Source organism: Temnothorax americanus, unplaced genomic scaffold, assembly GCF_048541705.1.
Source record: "Temnothorax americanus isolate GAGA-0224 unplaced genomic scaffold, ASM4854170v1 Scaffold28, whole genome shotgun sequence".
In the NCBI taxonomy this organism is placed as follows: domain Eukaryota; kingdom Metazoa; phylum Arthropoda; class Insecta; order Hymenoptera; family Formicidae; genus Temnothorax; species Temnothorax americanus.
In genome coordinates this window covers 2,605,760-2,626,543 of record NW_027509421.1, presented here as the reverse complement: position 1 = coordinate 2,626,543, position 20,784 = coordinate 2,605,760, and the positions used below count along the sequence as shown (strand labels likewise).

Genomic DNA, 20,784 nt, shown 5'->3' with positions numbered 1-20,784 from the left:
ACTGCAAATACCGGAGAAATTAGAAAAAAAACAACTGACGTTATCGACGATTGATTAAGTTGCTGAAAAAAATGTTTGAGGAAGTCGATCCGATTTTTGTGCCGATTATCGCGAACTTGACTCTTTCAGACGCGCGAGATTCGAAGCAAACATCTCTTTTCGCTCTCTCAGTAACTACCTACTTTATTCGAGAGATACTCTTGCACACTTGTTTGCGTCAAAACGCATTTTAAATCCTTCGAACTTTTATGACGATTGGTGATACGTCAATCAAAATAGTGTTGAACCGGAACTATCAATATAAAGTTTTATAAGAATCTTACGCCTAATTTATAATTATAAGAACGATGATAGTGCAATAAGACGGATGCGCAAGACGATACGGTAATAATAAGCGCAGCGTTTACTTAATTACGATAAGTCGATTTACGAGTCTGACCTTAACACTGATTACAGCCATAAATCTTGATTTTTATGTATTGATTTATGCGTTCATTCCTCGCGACTCAAATAGAAATACATTTCGATCCCTGAAAATTTTATACAAACTTCTTTCTCCCCACATTTTAAGCATTTCACAAAAATGATTTTTTTTACTGTTAAAATATAATAAGATCTTTATTCAGACAATTAATGTAAGAAAGAGATCAGAAAATTTTCTATAATAATGTAGATTTCGCAAGCAAATATCGTTTTTTAATATCTCTGCACTTTTTAAAACTTATCAGATAATGTTCGCGTATTATCTATTGCTTATTATTATAGAAATATAAAAAGACGCTAAATATTTCCAGCTTTGAAATGCATTACTTGCTATTTGCATACGAGACATGTATTTCCGAGAAGAAGAAAAAGTTACTTTGAAATGCAAACATTACTATATACGGTACATTGACTTTAGAGTTATTGTTACACCGCCTCAAACCACGATTTTATTATTTTTACCTCCGAGAGATCGAGTGTCTTTCCTCTCTACGACGCGACGGGGGAATGGAAAATGGAAACGACGACGATGGCTCCGGGTCAAATTAGTGACGCCGGATTATGTCGCTATAATCGATATCGGTGATGCCGCAGGAATACAACGGGCGGATAATCGGGAAACCCGCTATCATGATAATGCAGATGGCCGTGTGTTCAAGCTTCGTTGACTGCGAATACGTTTCGATACGGGGTTAACGGGACGTCGAAAGTCAAAATTACACGTGTGCACAGTCGGCAATGTGCTCATAGTCCGTGACAACGTGTATTAAACGATTACACGCCGAAAGAGAAGATATTAATCAGTGCAATGCGAATTCTGAGATGAATGTGTGAGAATCAATTAAGACACGATGGTCCGTGCTGCTATATGAAAATGTAATTATAATCTTACAATTACTCGAGCGACGTCAGAATTTCGTTGTCGATTTAAATCTCTAACTGAGAACTAATTAACTCGATCAATTTTTGCCAGGTTTAATTATTTATAATTCAATAGCTTCTATGTGTCGGAAGTTGGAACGCAATAACTATATATTCGATATATTTAACTTGAAATGTATCGTTTTTCGTTAAGCAATAAAGATGATACTATTATAAAATTCTGTCATTTAAGTGGCTTGTCACCACGTGTTATAAAATATTTATCGACATATTCCAGCAGTTTGTATCTTAATCGATCTTAATTCCTGAATAGTAAATTAGATGCTGATTTATATAATTTGACAATAAGGGAAAAAAATTCATACCGTTCTTTCTTTCGTTCAAGGTAGGAAAGCAAGCGGGGCGACAAAAAACCGGAAATACTTTGCGTATCGCAAAATAATTTGTGTGGAGTTTTCAACCTTGAGCACGGAACAAGGCCGTTGACTGTGAGAACCGGTGAAATTCACTCAAGTCTCGAACTTATACACACTCGTCCCTCTCGCGAATGTATAGGTTTTATAGGCAACGTATCTGGTTGTATCAGATATGGTAAATCTAATTTTATCCATTCGCCGTGCGAGCTTCTGATGTTCCTACGAGACGCTGCGACTCGCATGAATATAAATACGACGCACAATTAGATACAAAACACGACAAATAAAATAGTAATTACTTATACTATACTATATGCCATTTTAAATGCCCCATAAAAATATCTCGAAAAATATGGAAGATGTGGAAAAACGTTTTAGACAAAAGTTATATTATATCAAAGGAGGAAAAAATCAAAACTTGATTTTGCCATTATTTGTCTCCCTTGATATCCTACAACTTTTGTCTAAAACGGTTTTCCACGTCTTCAATTAAAATGAGACACCCTGTATATTATGTAATTTTTACTTACATAAGAATATCAATATTTTACAATCTAGATAACTATTATTATTCTCGTTCTACACGTATTGTCACGTATTGTGTAAATCTAACGAAGATTTATTAATTTGCTTAAAAAAAAAGAGCAGAAAAAAAGATTTATTATAAACTGCAGAAATTTTCCTCTTATATTTTTTGCGTTAACGAATGTTTCAGTTATAACAAAAAATACTGATAAATGTTCTTACATCGTCAAGTATTTAAAGCACGTTCGAATTAATCACGCGAGTGTTCTAAGACAACGATGATCAAATGGAATATTAATGAGTGGAAAAATATAGCATACGCTAAATTTCCGGACAAATGTCTCATAAAACGGTAAATACCGGTGAGTAAGTGGGGAACGAGGTGGGGAATTAAGTATATAATGTTGGAGAATCCCCTCCCTCCCCCCCTCTCCCTTCCAGCGCAGCGCGATGTCGGGGGATTCGCGCGAGACCGGTCGCGGAATCCCCCGACATGAACGATACCGGTTTGCCGCTAACGACTGACACTACCGGATCGTAAAAAATCGTGACACATCGTATTTAACATAGGCGTTCAATGACTATACGAACTTGCGAGAACAGGCGATCGGCAAGGACGTGGATCTTGCACGCGTTGTTCGCGGATGAATTATACTTTACCCAGCGGCAAAACACGCGATGTCGTTTAAAGAGCCTTTGCAACCGTGATAAAGCAATCGTCGCCCCAACAAGGCAGTCGAACTATACTTCAATTGCTATTTCAATTTTCTTGAATAGTCACCTACGTTGCGTCGGGACTGTTTCACTCGTAAAAGAAAATGCGGAAGCGCGGATGTTTATTTATAATAATGCATGCACTCGCTGCGCCTGGTGGCGTGTAATCGATCCCAATTGCATAATAAGTGCTATCGAACAGTTACGACTGCATCTTGAGAGATTGCAGTGTTGATTTTCTTGCCTTCAGCATCGCGAAACTTCGATCGGTAGAGAACCAGGTTGAACGATCTGAAGAAGAAACGCATTATAATATACAAATAGTAGTTGGATCGTCACTGGCGGATCCTCCCCAATAAAAAAGAAATCAACTTAACTTGATCTGGTTCAATAATCTATAGGAAATAAAATGCATTAAACGTTAAAGCAGGCCTATCAACGCGAACGCTCGTGGACCAAGTCCTGAGAGGCCTGTACTGAGGGCTCGTTTCCTCCGACCATGTACACGCCTCCAATCAACCATTTAGTACATGCGCGTCAAAAACAAAAATATGTAAAAAAAATTTTTAATCACGTAAAAAACCAAAAATATGTAAAAAATTTTTTAAAACTGAAAATGGGATCAGAAGTATCACCACGTCCCTGTCGTTGATCCTGGAGTAAAAGCTAAGTGTAATACCAAGATAAATATCAAACTAGATAATTTTGCTGAAACACCACCCCTCCCCCTCTTGAACATTATCGACGTCAGAATTCGCTAGTGATCTTATATTATTGGATCTTATTATATATATATATATATATATATAATATATTTAGCAACAAATATTTCATAAATAACTTGTTTTAATGACATTTAATCTTGTTATGTATATTATATAAAAAAACACTGTAATAAATGCGAACATTAATAACATTTGTAACGTGAAAGATAAGATTTGATTCATCTCTTTTGATTTAAAAGTATTAACAGATTTTGCCTTATTATTCAAATTTTATTAAAAATAATCTTTTTTATGTTCTATATAAAGCAAAACAGTGCGGCTTTACAATATTATATAAATATGTAATAATATGTTTATAAACTTGGTTCTGTACATATGACGTTGAACAGTGGTATATTGTATTATTTAAGGACTTAGAGAGAGGGGGCAACACAACTCATGTGATATTATATGGGCATAACCAAGTGAATAAAATTGAAGATAAATCAAATTTTAAATTAAATTCTTGGCCGCTCACTTCAATTTCCCTTTGTAATACCTTCAATCCGTCGGGAAGTAGTTATGCTCAATCGGCTCATACTTTCTCCGGAGTATGCGAGCGTTTTCAAGATTACCGCGCGCAACATCGTGTCGTCTGATGTTGCGGTCGTAATTGCTTCATATATATACGTCTTCTAGTCTCTAATTTATAACGCGCATAAAGGCGCTTTCCTTGTTATAATTTTTTTTCATTCATAAAAGAGTGTGCTGCTGCATTATATACTCTCGAATCATAAACAAATCCGAATGCAGCGCGCTCGGCCCTGTCGCTATGCGACGCATATACGGGCGATCCCGGTGAATTCATCCGTTCCGAGAAGGCGAGCGCGCGGCCACAAAGGGCAGGGCAGGCGGTATATCCTGAAACGCGAACGTCTGTTGACCGTTGAACGAATAACCTTGGGATATCGCCTCCTCTCCCCTGGATCGAAGATTCGAGAAGCTACGGCTTAACAGGTACCACGAGCTCCTAGAGGTGGGACTGCGATCTCGTGACTCGATTGGATGGTGTTCCACGTGCTTGCCGGTCACCACCACCGCCGCCACCGCGACGGCTACTAAGCGACAAGAGCGCGACCACACATGTGTAGTGGGAGCACGATATTTTTCAAATCTGTACCGATCCGCGCCGCCACTCTTGCACCGAGACGTATGCCGCACGTACATATCGTACCGGCATCGGGGATCAGACATACGACAGGCGGTGGAAGAGGTTTACAGAAGTTAAACGATTCCGCGCGATCAGCGAGGTACCACGAGAGCTCCTCGTGCAACATTCTCATCCGAAACATCCGTCGGAATTAAGGCGAAAACAATATTACTTGCCGAGCAATATTAACTTCGAAGCGCGCGTTGTTGACTCTGGAAATCGTATAACCGAATTCCACGCGGATATTTCTTTTGGTCCCGGAAACGTCGGTCGAAGGCTGCGATCGTATACGCAAGGACGCGAGGAAGTCTACGTCGGAGTCGGAACCCGCACGGGGAAAAAGTGAAGGGCCTTTAAAGTAAAGGCCGAAAATCGAGAGTGTTGAAATATCCGCGCGTATAATCGGCGGGCGGATTTTCTCGTCGTGAAATTACACGGCATTGTAAATCGCGACGTGCACAAGCCGTAATCAAGCCGTGTGCCACCGAAGTGGAGACCCGCCTTTTCGCCTTTATCGTCAGCCGCGAGAGAGCCTGGCCGTTACTACTGAAATCGCCGACGATAGGTCTCGTCGCGAAAAAGATAAAGCCTCCCCTTTAATATCGCGCCGAGGCTGAACTTGCCGAAGATGAAGGATCTCATGGTGATCTGGAACACCTTGTCGCGCCGTCAAATATACTCGTCAGTGAACAACAACCCCAATGGCGATAAACAGGTCGAGCAGGACGAGACGCGAACGCTGGCGCACCTTCAAAGAAAGTCCTCGGTGGTGGTGAATAAATTCTTCAATGCTCTACCGGTGGGTGCCAATGGCAGACAAAGATGGTCGAAACGTAAGTAGAAGGAAGTCTCGTTTCTCGGTGTCGAGTAACAGAGAGCCATTATTTTATTCCTCCGATCGCGAAGACAATAAACCCGGCAACATCGAGTATAGGCTCGAGGCTGCGCTATGTAAATTGCGAAGATAACAGGATGGTCTTTAAGTATAATATACGGAGGCAGAATATCGAGAACAAGAGTCAGACTTGGAATTTTAATGTATAGTTATTTAATGCAGTTGCTGTTTCCATAAATACGAAATTCACTTTAGTTGCGTACCCGGATGTTGATCCGTGAAGAATGACATCTTATAATTATTGCAAACTCCTTGTTTCGATTTTACTGCGATTTTATGTAAATGTTATAGATTTTAAATCGAGCGTTGCATTCGCGATGATATAGTTAAATGACAGCATTAAAGAAAATATATATTCCGAAGAAATTAATAGAGCAGATTTAATCAATCATTATTTTACATATTTTTTGATCCAGATTCTCAGGTTATATTTTACATTCCAAAATTGCATATACAATATTATAGGCTATTAATATTATAGGCAATTTTATTAAATATCTTTGATAAAAAGATAGTGACATTAGAATTATTCTCATCTTTTAAGAAGAGAAAGCTGTATAAATGTGTCCCGAATAAATTTGCAAAGAAATTGGCCATTTGTTAACTTTTACCGTTCAAGACGGACTCTAAATCGAAACAAAAAATTAGCTCGTGATCGAATCCCAAATTGAGGGGAATAAAAGAAATAAAAAAGGACCTTTGGAAAGAGCAAAAGATTAATGCCATCTAAAAGCAGTAATAAATGCATAATAACTTATCGTAACCAAATATTACTGAAAGCATAAAAAATGATATGGATAGACGGAAAGCACGCAACGCGTTTCGATCTATTTCCTCTTCTATGATTTAGATGCAGTTATGAGCGCAGAAATCAGCGCGGTACACGCAATCCTTCCGAGCTAATTGAGCTATTGGAGTTCAAAGATAATTATTGAACTATTAATTATATTTATGTAGTTAATGAACTAGTGATTTCAAACAAATGTAAGAGATTTTAAATCAAATATTGCATTTGCGATAATAAATAAATGATTAGCATTAAAGAAAGAAGATACATTCCGAGGTAATTAATTGATTAGATTAATTTAATCATTATTTTACATATTATTTTACGATCCAGATCTCCAATTACATTCTGCATTTTAAAATTGTACGTACAAAAAATTCGATTATTTGTTCAATCGTCTTCCGCTCTTTCTTTGAAATGGAGCTATTATATAGCCACAAATTATATACTGTGCCATGGATTGAACCATCGCGGTACAAGTGCACTTGGCGATTCGAACAATTACGCTGGCACGTATAGTCGCGTAAAAATTTTTGTCCGTTTAAAAAACGCAACATACGTATATTTGTGTATATATATAAAAAAGGAAAGATTGTTGCATTAAAATGCGTATATTATTTATCTCGGAGATAAATCGAAAGATCCTGGAGAAAGAAAGCATAATGCGTCTCGTTTTTTACGATTATATATATATATATATATATATATATATATATATATATATAATATGTATTATATATATACATATACATATTCTCGCGTGTATCGAGAATAAATCTATTTTTCAATGTAAAAAACGCGGGTTTTTCCAATGTTCTCAGAAACTTGAGTCTAAAATCGAGCAATTTGAGATGTGCGTGATAAAGTCGAGCAAACCGGTTCTAATAGTGTACGATATAATACGCGAATACAAAGAAAAGACGAGGGACCGCTGGACCGAAAATTGCAATTACGGCCGTTGTCGACCAAATCGCTCCATTTTAGCCTTGCGCAAGATAATTAACTTTCCTCCACATTGCAACATTGAAAATTTTACGGCAATAATTTTCGCACAGATATACGTACCAGCGTAATTGTTTAAATCACAAAGTGCACTTGTACCGCTGCGCGCTGGTTCAATCCACAGTATATAATTTGTGGCTATAATAGCTCTATTTCAAAGAAAGAGCGGAAAACGGATTAAATAGGTAGTCGAATTCTTTCACGATTTAAACATACCGAAACGAAATTTCTTCTACGTCTAATCTAACGCCGAACGCCAAAAGGCATATATATTTTATCTTTTGTATCGGGATACGCAATAAAAATACGGGATACGCAATGAAAGAGAGCGTATCCATGTATTTAAACGTTTGTTTGAATATTGGAACATTAAAGAAAAGATTGTAATTGCATTTAAAACGATCTAAAAATAGGTAGTTAAATAGTTAAAGAATATTCTAAAAATAGCATTCTATAATAAGAAATAAATTTCGAATCCATATCTAAAAAAGAAATGTTTAATAAAAAACTGGTATGAGATCACAAGAATCGATAAGAAAAAAAGAATCACGTAAAAAGCAAGTATGAATTAACAAGCCATGAACGCAATCGATACTGTTCACCTTGATTACTGATCATTATACTGATTGACCTACGTTTCACGCTTAAATTCGTATTGTATTACACATCTTTGAAAAACGGGTTTATACTCCGACTTGCTGGCACTTGATTACCTCGTACGGCAGGAGACGACAACAATAATATACAGAATCCGCAGGCAAGATTGACAAAATATATGTAGAGAGATCACGTTTATTTCATTAATTACCGCGACTCTGTGTCGCGATTCTTGAAAATCATTAAAAGTAATTTTATTTTGACGTCAATGCAATTAATCTTTGTGTATGTTTTTTTTATTATTAACTTTTACGAGGTATGATTGAAGTCTATTTATCTTCCTGCCACTTTGCAACTCCGCTAATAGTTTTATCTTTTTTTTTTCTTTTTCAGCAACATGTAAATTATTGAAATTTGCTGTGCAGTAAATCAAAATTAACGCAATACGTAAAACACTACAAATAATTATTTACATTAGGTTGTCGTATGCTTTCAAAATCAACATTCTTGCGTAATAGATATTTGATGTATAAAAATTTTAAAAATTAAATCATATATTATAAAATATATTGAGTTTATTTAATAGCATTAATTTGCAATTACGCTATATTTAAAAAATAATATATCATCTCTCTATTGTAAGTGCAAAATTTTACGAATCTATACATGAATTAATAATCTGTACGAGAAGTCGATCTTTGCGACGACAAAAATATTTTATCCTTCATATCTTGATATTGAAAACTTACAATTAGCAGCGACGCTGATAATTCCGACGAGCGTATTGATAGCGCGGCAATACGTGCCGCTGCTTGATTCGCGCGAAAGCAATCTTTGTTATATACAGTTCGGCCCAGAACTCACCGATACGCATACAATTCGGGATATCTTCAATTATTGATTCACGCAATGTCGCTTTTTTTCACGGAAGAGATTGCAATCGACAGATATACCTAATAATTACCGAAACAAAAGAATGCGGTCCGTTGTTTATAAGCCCTCATCTGATGAGCCATTTGGCAGCAAATCACGTTTCATGCTTGGTTACCCGAGACACACGTCTCATCGAGAGTCGCGACCAAATCTTATAAACAATTCTGTAGTTGAGAAACTATAAATTCAGAGACTTATTTTTTCTAAAGGCCGCCGGCTGGCTAAAATGTAAAATTATAACAGTTTCAAGATTAATTGTGTAAATAAATTCAGTCGGATTTTATTTTTTAAACAAATAAATAAATTTAGTCAAATTACAGTTTTTTATTGCAATCATATATAATTGTCTAAAAATTGATAGTGTTGGAATTATTTCCAATTGCTTCTCAGTTCACAGAATCTTCGAAGCATCGTATGACAATGACTTTGCGTTTTTCTCCGATAATATTATATAATACTTCGCACGTCTCGAAATATCAAACAATATATACACGAATAAATCTACCAGAATTATTATATTTATGCCCATCTCGCTATCAAATATCAGACGATAATCGATATAAATATCCGACATTTCGAGACATGCGTAAATATAATAATTCTGGTAGATTTACTTGTGCATATTTCACATTTCACGTCTATTTTTCTATTTAATGCAAATATGTATCGATATAAAAATTAATTCCGTATACTGCGACAGGAATTATTTAGAGTTCTGGTTCCCGACCAGTTTTAGTACTGGACCAGAAAGTTATCTCGATTAAACCAATAAGTTTCTTGTCAATACTTATACATGTAGTAAAATTTTATCTATACGTGTGTAAATTTTGCATTAAAATTCCTCCGCGCCCAAATTCCGATTATTAATGAATTCTTCGATGCAGCAATAAAATTATGAACAAATTTATAATATATGTTTTTTAGGCCGCTTGGCGAAAATGACGAAATCTTTAGAATACATTGTCTCTAAAATAGCGCTGATGGGCGATTATGGGAGGGACATTGATTTATTATTGTATCGGCCAGCAGTAATAGCCTCGTGTCGTTATTAACGTGATTAAGAATGAACTAACCGACAAGATAGAGATATCGCGCGAAAAATTAAAATGTGTTTTTATTTAATTAATAAACAGGTTGGTCATTCTTAGCTTCGACCGTACTTAATCTCGCGCACACGACATACCGCACGAAAGGGAAATCAGCTGAATATTACCGCACACACGTGAACGATTTACTTACGTACTCGTGCGTGAAAGTGGAAGTCGGTCAAAAGCGTGCCGGGCACACGTGACACACTCTTTTACTCTCGTTCGACTAAGAAGTCGTCGGCCGACTTAAAATCCGTTGGACTACATGATAACTGTGTCAAGCGAAAGAGCGGTAAACGCAATGCTTTAAGTCAACGACCGATGGGCTGTGAAAAAAGATAAAGAAAGTGCGTTAAGGTAGGTAATGGTATAGACATTGGATTCTCAATAATTAGCGACTTTACGAACCGTGTACCACAACCCGTCAAAATATCATAAAACACTTCCGCGCGAGTACGGATTCTCTTTACATTAACGACGCGCGTTTATTGTCCGAGTGAGATGTGAACGTTCGGCGAAGGCCCCTGCGAATAAAATATGTATGTAATGTACAATACGAGCATTTTAACGATTGTTTTATTCCAAAACTTGACAGGCAAGGGCTCTACGAGGCTTTATCGGAAAATTATTTAGATATTACGAGAAAAGAAAAGTTTATACTCGTACGAAAAAATGTTTATTAAACGAATAACGAAAATAATTAACCGATTAATTTTCGTTAAACGTACGAAACTGATCATCAAACCGAAAAGACGGTGTCGCTGAAAAATACATGATCACCGCAAAAAATCCGTTCGGCATATTCTCTCGCCTATTAAGTTGTAATAAAATCTGCATCCTATATACAAATTAAGAAGAAGATTGTCTAGTATACCTGAATTCTGATTTAATAATTGCGTCGTCGAAATTCTTTTATTAGGACCAGGAACCAGATTTCAGATTATGTTCATCATGTTTTGATTTAACCCGTTTGCCTTTATAGAAGCGGATTAATTATATCCCCGCGGTAAATACGTCGGATTGTTTAGTTTTCAAAACTGCAAAACGGGGGAACGGCCATGCGTTTAAATATTCGTGAGACGTAGATCGCGTGATTGACGTGATTCACGATGGTAGGACGCGCCGAAATAAAACCGCCCAAATGCGGCCTATATCATCTTCGCACTCAGATCACGAGTACGTTGTTCGTAACAGGCAGCCGCGATGAGTCGTCATTGGTCGTACGCGCGCGCGCGAGGAATGTATCATCCGTCGCACCTGAGGAAGTTTCGCTTTGTGCGATCCGCGTTAACGGAATACGACGAGTCATGAATGGACCGGACAGTCAGCTGTCGAGTTACAGACGCGATGTATATATCTTCCACGGTTATAATGCTCTCTCATCCCGTGGCACAATGCGCGACTCCACCGTTGACCTAAAACGAGACACAGCCGTTCGTCCCAGACGGTAGCTCGCACTTATCCTCCTAATTATCATTTTTATGGGCTTATATATACATATACAAAATGCTTATACGAAAGTGCGCGATCGGCTCTATCAGATAGCGTGGCTGTCTCGGATACGAACGTAGAAATTCCCTATGAATACCAATGTACGAAATCGATTCTTCCTCCAACATCAAACCATGCAGTAATGAAATGCCATTTCTTCTCGTGATACTTTAATTTTTGACGTTTTGGCAGATTTGTAATCTATAGTTTTAAATTACTGAATTCTTTTGTGATGAATTAAAAGCTGAAGATTTTAAATGAAGTATAATCCAAATTTTCAGATTTTCGCGAAAAAAGAATCAATCTCCAATCGATCGAACGGAAAATCTTTTAAAATTAGTTTACACAAGAATTTGGAAGCGCACAAAAGAACATTTCAATGATACGTTGCACTCGTACCTCGTAAAACGAAAGGGATGTCACGATCGCACAAAGTCCTGTTCGGCTCGAACATCATATATGACACATATGCGTCCGTATTTAATTATAATTAGTTTCGCACAATTGACGGGAAACCGACGGTAAACCGGATGACGCACAAATGCGCATTAAATATAATGGAATATTTTACACAGAGATAGCATTGGAAACTTGTACCTAAGAGAAAAAAAAGAGGATCGATCAAAGAACCGGTTTGCTACAAAGTGACGGCAAAATCCTGCAGAAATTTCCAGATCGTTTCTCCGCTTGTTATAGGTATATACATGCGTGCAAACGTGTACTTCTTATAATTACCATGCATACATATATAAAAACTATTTTGTTGACTACCATATCTGATCCCGGGATTATTCCACTTGGATAATAGTATACGTTTTGAAAGCCAAGCACACATTAGTGATACAGAAGCCCGTATACGATACCGTCTTATGATCGTGTTAATTATAATTAAAAAAAAAAAAAAACAAAGTCAACAAGTTGCGTCGACAAAATTTCAGTAATAAAACAGACAAATGCCTCAAGATATTTTACTATAATTTGCATTATATCACGTCGAAGACATATCAGCTTTCTTGCTTTGTTTAAATGCAAAGAGCACGGCGAATTCTTGTTGTTACGGAAGTAAGATAAAGACGACATTCCGAAAAAGCGCCTATACACATATACGCAGGTCGGTATAAACGTACGAACAAAAATCATTACCGGCCACTAACGCCTACACGAATCGAATTTAACGAACGACAAGATAGAAGTTGACACTCTTAAAACGGTCAGCAGGTGCCGCAGTTATGTAAACGGCCCTCTCGCACATACCACCATTGCGCTACCGTCATTTGAGGATTTATCGGCGTATTACGTAAGGATCCGTCGCGAAATAAAGAACGCCGAGGAAAATACGATCGAAACGAAACAGTGCCCGATGACGAGGATTGTAGGTCCGATGAAGGAATGCGAGGTTTATAAACGAGAACACGGTCGGAACCAGTTCGCGAACAGTTAAACAGCGCTTTGCCGCAAACCGCGCGCAGATAAAATCAACCGCAGTAAAATCCGGCGGGCAAACTAACTCCGTAGAATTATCAAATTGATTTTCATTGCAAATAGCACGACGTGAGGCAACAGCCGGCGAAAATGCGCGCGAGAGAAACTCTCGCACCGCTTTCTTAGATTGTGTTTCGTCGCAGTGAAAACCGCGAGGGCTAAACTACCGACGACTACTTATCTACATTGCGCAAAGTCGAAACGTCATCGCGAACCAGCGGGAAATCGCTCGAACGAGCTCCCTGATTTACATACTTTTTATCCACTCTTAATTAACACCTGCTAGATGATTGACAGTCGGTGTTAATCAATTGATAGTTAGATGCATGATTACAGACAGAAGCTGACATTTATGAACTGCCGGCTTGTCCATTATTTTTATCGAGTCAATCTTCGCCAATATAATACCTTACGTGTCAAGTTTGCCCTGTAACGTCATCGAAAGGTTGACAAAGTATCCACGTGCTGACGCACGCCGCGTGTCTGCTGACACACACGGACGCAACTACCGTACGCGGTACATGCTAAGTGTAAAACAATGTAGAATAGAGGAATACGCGGCGTAACTATGCACTTTCTATTTGATCATGCATTTACAGTCTCGTCTCGATTACCACCGGAAAATCATTACGACACAGTAGTACGTTGCCAGCAATCTTGCAACAGGCGGCGAGCAGAACGCCTTTTCTACGGCCTGGACGACTATGACAATATATGACACGCGCGAACGCGTGGACGTTTATAGCTTAATTGTACTCCAGTAAATTTAACTTTCGCTTCTTAATCGCAGTTTTTAATTACGGCACAATATTATTATACACAATATCAATAATCACACAAATATATATCTTTACGTAACCTAACACTTCGCGGAAGGAACTCTTCGATTTCTCAAACAGTAATTCTTTCGTTTAATTTATGAAGAATTAATATATAAATCTAACAATTATATATTTAATGACATTAAATAATTTTTATATTATTTAAGTAAACAATTTTTTTCTAAAGTATGTATCATATATTTTTCATCGAGAAGAACTTGCTCGATATACATATGTATATATTTATATACATATATATATAATATTTATATGTATATTTTTATATGTATATATCAATAATATATTTTAGCGTGATTCGATGTAACAATTTCAAAGAGCTTACATAACTCTATTGCGAATTATACGACATTTAAAATATGTTCTGTTTGCGATTGTGTATATCTATTATAAAATCTAAGGATCGTTTGTATGGAAATAGCAATGCGTGGGCGCAGCGAGATAATCCTCGATCGATAAATATCGAGCAGTGCCCGATGTTCTTCGTACACAGAGAAGCGTGCGAATAAATATCTCCCATTAGTCCAGTCAAATTAGACAAAAAAAAGGCTTTTGCTCGGAAGTGAAGCGGTATCAATGAAACCTTTTTAGGGTTGTTGGGGAGATGTAGAAGAGCTTATTTCTGAGTTGTCGGGTTAATCGGACCGATGGGTTTTTAAGGGGGGGAGGGGGAATGAAAAATTTCGTTTTTTTCGCAATAACTCGGCGAATTTTGACCGTACATGATTTACTAACCTTTCATTTTGTAGCTCTTTTAAAGCCCTACAATTCATTTCCTGAAGACCCTAACTTAAAATCAATATTCGTCGAGTTCTAGCCGGTGAAAGTGGGAAAAAATGCATTTTGTCGCGGTTTTTTGCGTTTATCTCGTTTCCATTAATAGATAGAAATGTGCCGCTACTGACAAAGTTGTAGGGCTTAAAGAGACCTACAAAACGAGGGGTCAGTCGTTTAGATTCGTTAAAAATTGAGCCCAGGGAAGCCTCTGGAAGTCGCGCTTTTAACGCGCGGCGCGCCGCCGCGATGACGATCGGCCATGCGACGGCGCGTCGCATGTCGAGTCGAGTGCGCTCGGGACTCGCTAGAACTCGACAAATATTGATTTTAATTTAAGGTCTTCAGGAAATGAATTGTAGGGCTTTAAAAGAGCTACAAAATGAGAGGTTAGTAAATCATGTACGGTCAAAATTCGCCGAGTTATTGCAAAAAAACGAAATTTTTCATTCCCCCTCCCCCCCTTAAAAACCCATCGGTTCGATTAACCCGACAACTCAGAAATAAGCTCTTCTACATCCCCCCAATAACCCTAAAAAGGTTTCATTGATACCGCTTCACTTCCGAGCTCAAATGTCTAATTTGACTGGACTACATTATACTTCCGCAATACACATCGGCATATCTTGAGCGTGATCTTGTATAGGATTACTTAACTGTTACGGTAGCACGGTCGCGCGTCGCGCGCTGTGCGTCATCGAGTGTGCATCGAGGAAAAAAAGATTGGCGCCGCGATACGCGTTCGACAGTCATTCAGAGTCGCCCGCGCTGGAACAAAAAAATGTCGTTCAAGTCGATAGAATATACCAGTACGAAGACACTCGGATTCGACATACAACGCACGGCTATATCAACTGCGAATTTTGCAATAACAAACGTTGGCGTTGATAATAATTAATAATTGCTAATAATTCACATCCTTATATCTTTGGTTTTAGAATACTTCCTACATTTACGTTCTAAATTGCGTCTCGCGATCATGTTACGCATTGATTTATTTTTTATCGATGACGGAGGTTTTTGACACGAATCTAATTAGTCATTTCTTAGCTGTTTAATTAATATTAATAAGTATATATATACACGTTTAAAATGATACGTTTAATATGATACGTATTAAAATGACGATCGAGAGCTACATAAAAAATGAAAAAGCTATAATGCTAAATCACTTTTTCATGTACTAATATTTTTAGTAATAAGTAACAAAATAAAGCTCTTAAATAAAATTTTAAACAAATAAATAATAAAACATTCTTCAGTAAATAGAGAATCACGGAACATAACAAGAGCTTTTTTTTACTACGCCGCTAAAGAACAATCAATTTGTCAAAGAGATCCTAGTATTTAGTAGCTAAAACAGGATATATAATGCTATAACATTATACATAATGCGGTATAAGCGAGCAAGCGCTATAATCGTAAACTTCAAAAAAAAAACAAGAAATAAAATAGCCACATGAACATCAAAGGAAATCATATTAAGAATTACTTAACTGCGTACTTTAAACTTGATGATGACAGAGTGGTTTTGCGTTAAAAAACAAATTATTCATGCAAAAAATCAGGAGTAACAATTTGTCCTGTCTAAGATATCGGAAGCAAAATCAGGAGGCGTTTGCATCTAATCTTAAAGATCCAAGGTTTTTTCCTCGTATCGTTTGTCTGAACCGGATGAATTATACGATAACAATGCGTAGACATTCGCACTGCTAATATTGTTTTTCTTGATGACTGCGTGATAAATTGTAATAATCCAGGGATTTGCGTAATATATACGCCTATTTTCATATAAACGACAGTTGCACACAATAAGCAACACACCCATAAATACCAGACAAGAATTTAAGTATAATTAATAGTATCAATTGCTAAAAAGTATTTTTTGAGATTTAATGAATTTAACTATTTCTCCAAAAATATCTTTAAAAATACGTCAGTATAAGCATAAGAACAGAAATTGCATGGAAAGAAATCAGTTGAAAATTAATGTAATTATTTCGCACAATTTTAATTTTTCTATTAACTTTAATATTCTCTTATTCGCATTCTGATTATTAAATTACAGAAAATTATACATAAAGGAATATTAGATTATTAGATTAAAAATGTGATTTGTTTCTCTATATATTAATACATTAGTAGCTTATTATTCGGAATGGTATCCGTAATAAAAATGTGTTAGACATAAGGAATTAAAATAAGAAAAACAATACAAAGCTTCCAAGTTTTACTGATAAGAAAGATAAAAAAGCAAACGAAAACAAAGCTTCTTCTATGAGAAAGCAAAACACAGAATTTGCTAGCCTAAATAGAAGTTATATTTAATTATATTTTATATTTAAAATTTACTCATGAGTATGTGTGTGTGTCTTGTACAGTATGCGTGTGTATATATATATATATATATATATATATATATATATATATGACTTTATTATACATTTACATTATACTGACATTGATTGTTACATAACTTACATAAGTGACCAAATTAACATCAATCTTCGTTTATGTTGAAGATAAAATAATAGCTAAACGAAAAGTCGATCTCAGTTTCAAAGTGATTGCTCGATTGCACTCATCGCTAACCACCGTAAACGGTCGAGTACCATTTCTCATCCTCGCGGCGAAAAATTATAGAGGAGATCTCTTGATCGCGCAATACACCACGCGCTATCAAGAGATTATTTGTTCACTCGATTAACCCTCCATTGTAATTCCAATATCGCAATAATGCCCGCTGCAAAAGTTACGATGCCACGAGTCACTGGTCAAAGAAAAGCAGGGTATTTCTCTCGGCGGGCGCATAAATTACGAAACCATAGAAAATATCTATGAAAGTTGCTGCAATATTCGTGTAAGTCATGTTTATCTGGCGATCAAAATCGCTAAGATTAGCAATTTTGATCTGGGTTGAAGCTCATAAATTCGTAAATGCAACCAAGATAGAAAAGTACAGGAAACAGTAATATTTACTGCCCCGATAAATCACTTCGCAGAAAACAATTAATTATATTTCACAACTGCGCTCCGTTGCGCTAGCTATAACATATTTAATACCTTCTATTTGGGCGATGGAAATTGTATGGTTATATTTGTCAGAATATATTATAACATTTAATAATAAAACTTCTCTGATCTTAAAGATTATATGCAACGGTCTCCTTATTTTCGGTATCTTTAAATGAATGTTGTATAACGTATATTATTCAGAACAATTAAAAATATTTGTAAGATGCAAAAATAAAGACATCTTCTCGAACTATTTGTAAGATGCAGAAGTGCAAATATAATATCGCGCATCTTCTCTGTTATATATAAGGAAGTAATTTTATCCCATAGAAGATCGCTCGACGATAAGATCAGAGTACGTATAGACAGGTATGAGAAATAATAGAGTAAAAGCAGCCTTGTTAGAAAAGATATCTGATTACAGCTGCTTTATGGCTTCGCTATAATTTCAGCAGATTCCACAATCGTCGGTTAACGGCTCGTTTGGATAACGCCTTTACCGTTTTTTGCCCACAGATACCTTCATACTGATGACTCTCGGTCTACTTAGCCTGGTATGCGGCTATCTTACCCTGCTGTATCACCCCTATGAATTAATATTCAAGTGGAAATTGCCCTTCGGCGATGGCGGCGAGACCTTCGAGTTATGGCGAAAACCCGAGGTCGACCTCTACCTCAAGGTTTACCTGTTTAACGTAACAAATCGCGACCAATACCTGAGCGGCGAGGAAAGCAAGCTACGATTCCAAGAAGTTGGGCCCTACGTGTACAAGTAATGAGCATAATAATTTTATGGAATCCTGTTCATAAGAACACCCATATAATCGCTGTTTTATAGCTCGAGTTCAGAACAGATCGTGAACCGCAATTCATTCAACCTATGACCGGTATTCGTAGTCGGTTCTTATATTTAAAACCGTCTTAAGTACAATCTTAAGATGTCATGAACCAATCACTGCAGAGCCGTATTAGCATCTCAAGACGGTCTTGAAATAAGAATCGACTATGAATACCGGCCTATGTCTCGTTGTTATCATTATAATTTTGTGTTCTGTCATTTATCGAGCATCTGAATCGAACTACGTCACGAATTTGTTTCAAAAACATTCTTGCTCTTTTTAGATATCTAAGTCTTAAATAAAGAATCTAATAGAATAAAAAAAAGGAAATACCTCTGAATTAAATGACATTTAAATGACTTATATGACTATTTAAAGAAGTACATTCGATTGCATGTTAAAGAAAGGTAGCTCGAGCCAGAATGGAAAACTCCAACGCAGTGGAAATTATATATACTCCTGTAGTAAAAGAGAATTTTTTTCAATATCGCGGAAAGTAAAGGCCGTCAAGAGCGCAGAAGAAATAATTAGTCATCTCGTAAATAATATTTATTAAATTCACACGATCTAGTTTTATTCCGTGTACAAATCACCGTCGTTCAATTGCACTCGTATTTTTCATCCCCGGCATTGAAACGAGGTAAATTTGCATAATGTATTGCACTCGCCCGATCGAATGTAATTGTCCTTGGCTGAAATGACTCAAGCTCACACCAATTCATTATCAATCGACAACCTTTCAACTAATTATTCCTTAAACGCTTGTAAAATTAATAGCAGAGTAACAGAAAGAAAAAAAGCACATACATAAAAATAACAGAATAAAATTGAAAGGAATAGAAATAACTAGAAAGAAGTACAAATCTGTAATCTCTTTCAAAAACTTGAATTTTAAAAAATTGACAAATAAAGCTTTATCCAATTATATGCCTGAATTAAAAATAATTTGTTAAATAAATTTTGCAGAGAATTATATTCTAATTGTAATTGTAATATAGATATTTATCTAAAAGTAATTTTTATATCTTCCAATAATATCTTTATTCCGATAATATTTACATAACTTTTTTTTGTGTAAATAGTAATGTTTTTCTATTAGGTATACATAATCACATCGTGTTCAAATATAATCTTATATAATCTCTATCTATAATTCTATAAATATATAATCTCTATCTTTAAATATTTTTTATCAATGAGATATTTTCATATAATAAAAATTTAATTGCACAACGACGACACATTTGGCCCGCCGCCGCCGTGCCGAAAAGTGTATTTTCAAAAATTGTACGCAAGATGCAAAAGAATGTATTTTAATATAATTGCACGAATATAATAATAAATTAATGGCTAACATCATACCATAATTCTCGTTGCAGAGAAACCTTCGAGCACGCAAAGGTAGTTTTCAATGACAATGGTACGCTATCGGCGGTACCAAAGCATCCACTGATATACATTCCGGAAATGAGCAACGGCACGGAAGAGGACCTCGTAATAATGCCGAATATCGCGCTATTCGTAAGTAGTAAAATATTGCTCTTGTAAATCGTAAATAATATGGTGAGAGACCTTATACCTTATCGGACGCGTAAACGAGACCACGATTAATGTGCACGTTCGTTCTGATAAACGAGCCCGTTCGTGCAAAAATGACTAGTCGCTCACTCTGTGAAACGTGCCGGTCCTGTTTTAAAAGTGAAAAAATTTTAGAAATATAATACGATAAGATTTTGATTAACGATTACTTTCCATTTCTTTTTCTGTACATTGAATTCTGCAGTTAATTGAAAATTAACTTGTTTATTAATTAAAATAAATGAGGCGTTTGTTAATTAAGATAAATTAATTAAGATATGTAAGGCGAGATCTCCAATTTTATAAAATATATCAATCGTGTACTAATTCGAGATCTTTTAAATCTTACTTATTCCGTCTATAATTACGGCTAATTACAGAGCAGACTTTAGAATTAATTTGTACTAATCATAAAGAAAATCGTAGATTGTATCGATTATACTAATCGTAAAGAAAATCGTAGATTGTATCGATCTCAGACGGTGATTGATACACGTTAATTAAAGAATAATTAACTTGCGGACAGAATA

At 36.2% G+C, this 20,784-nt stretch overlaps 1 protein-coding gene across 2 annotated transcripts in view; it reads left to right on the top strand.

The window, feature by feature from the left end:
- The window catches only part of LOC143899580 (scavenger receptor class B member 1), a 40,447-nt gene that overhangs the window by 7,815 nt on the left and 11,848 nt on the right, over nt 1-20,784 (top strand). Inside the window, exons 1-3 of one of the 2 annotated variants that reach the window (XM_077409950.1) lie at nt 4,856-5,767; nt 18,354-18,609; nt 20,056-20,197. In XM_077409950.1, the coding sequence (XP_077266076.1) occupies nt 5,563-5,767; nt 18,354-18,609; nt 20,056-20,197 (603 nt within the window). In that variant the 5' untranslated portion in view covers nt 4,856-5,562. Of the gene's footprint in view, nt 1-4,855; nt 5,768-18,353; nt 18,610-20,055; nt 20,198-20,784 lie in introns of those variants that run through there. The other variant, XM_077409951.1, reaches the window with a different exon arrangement.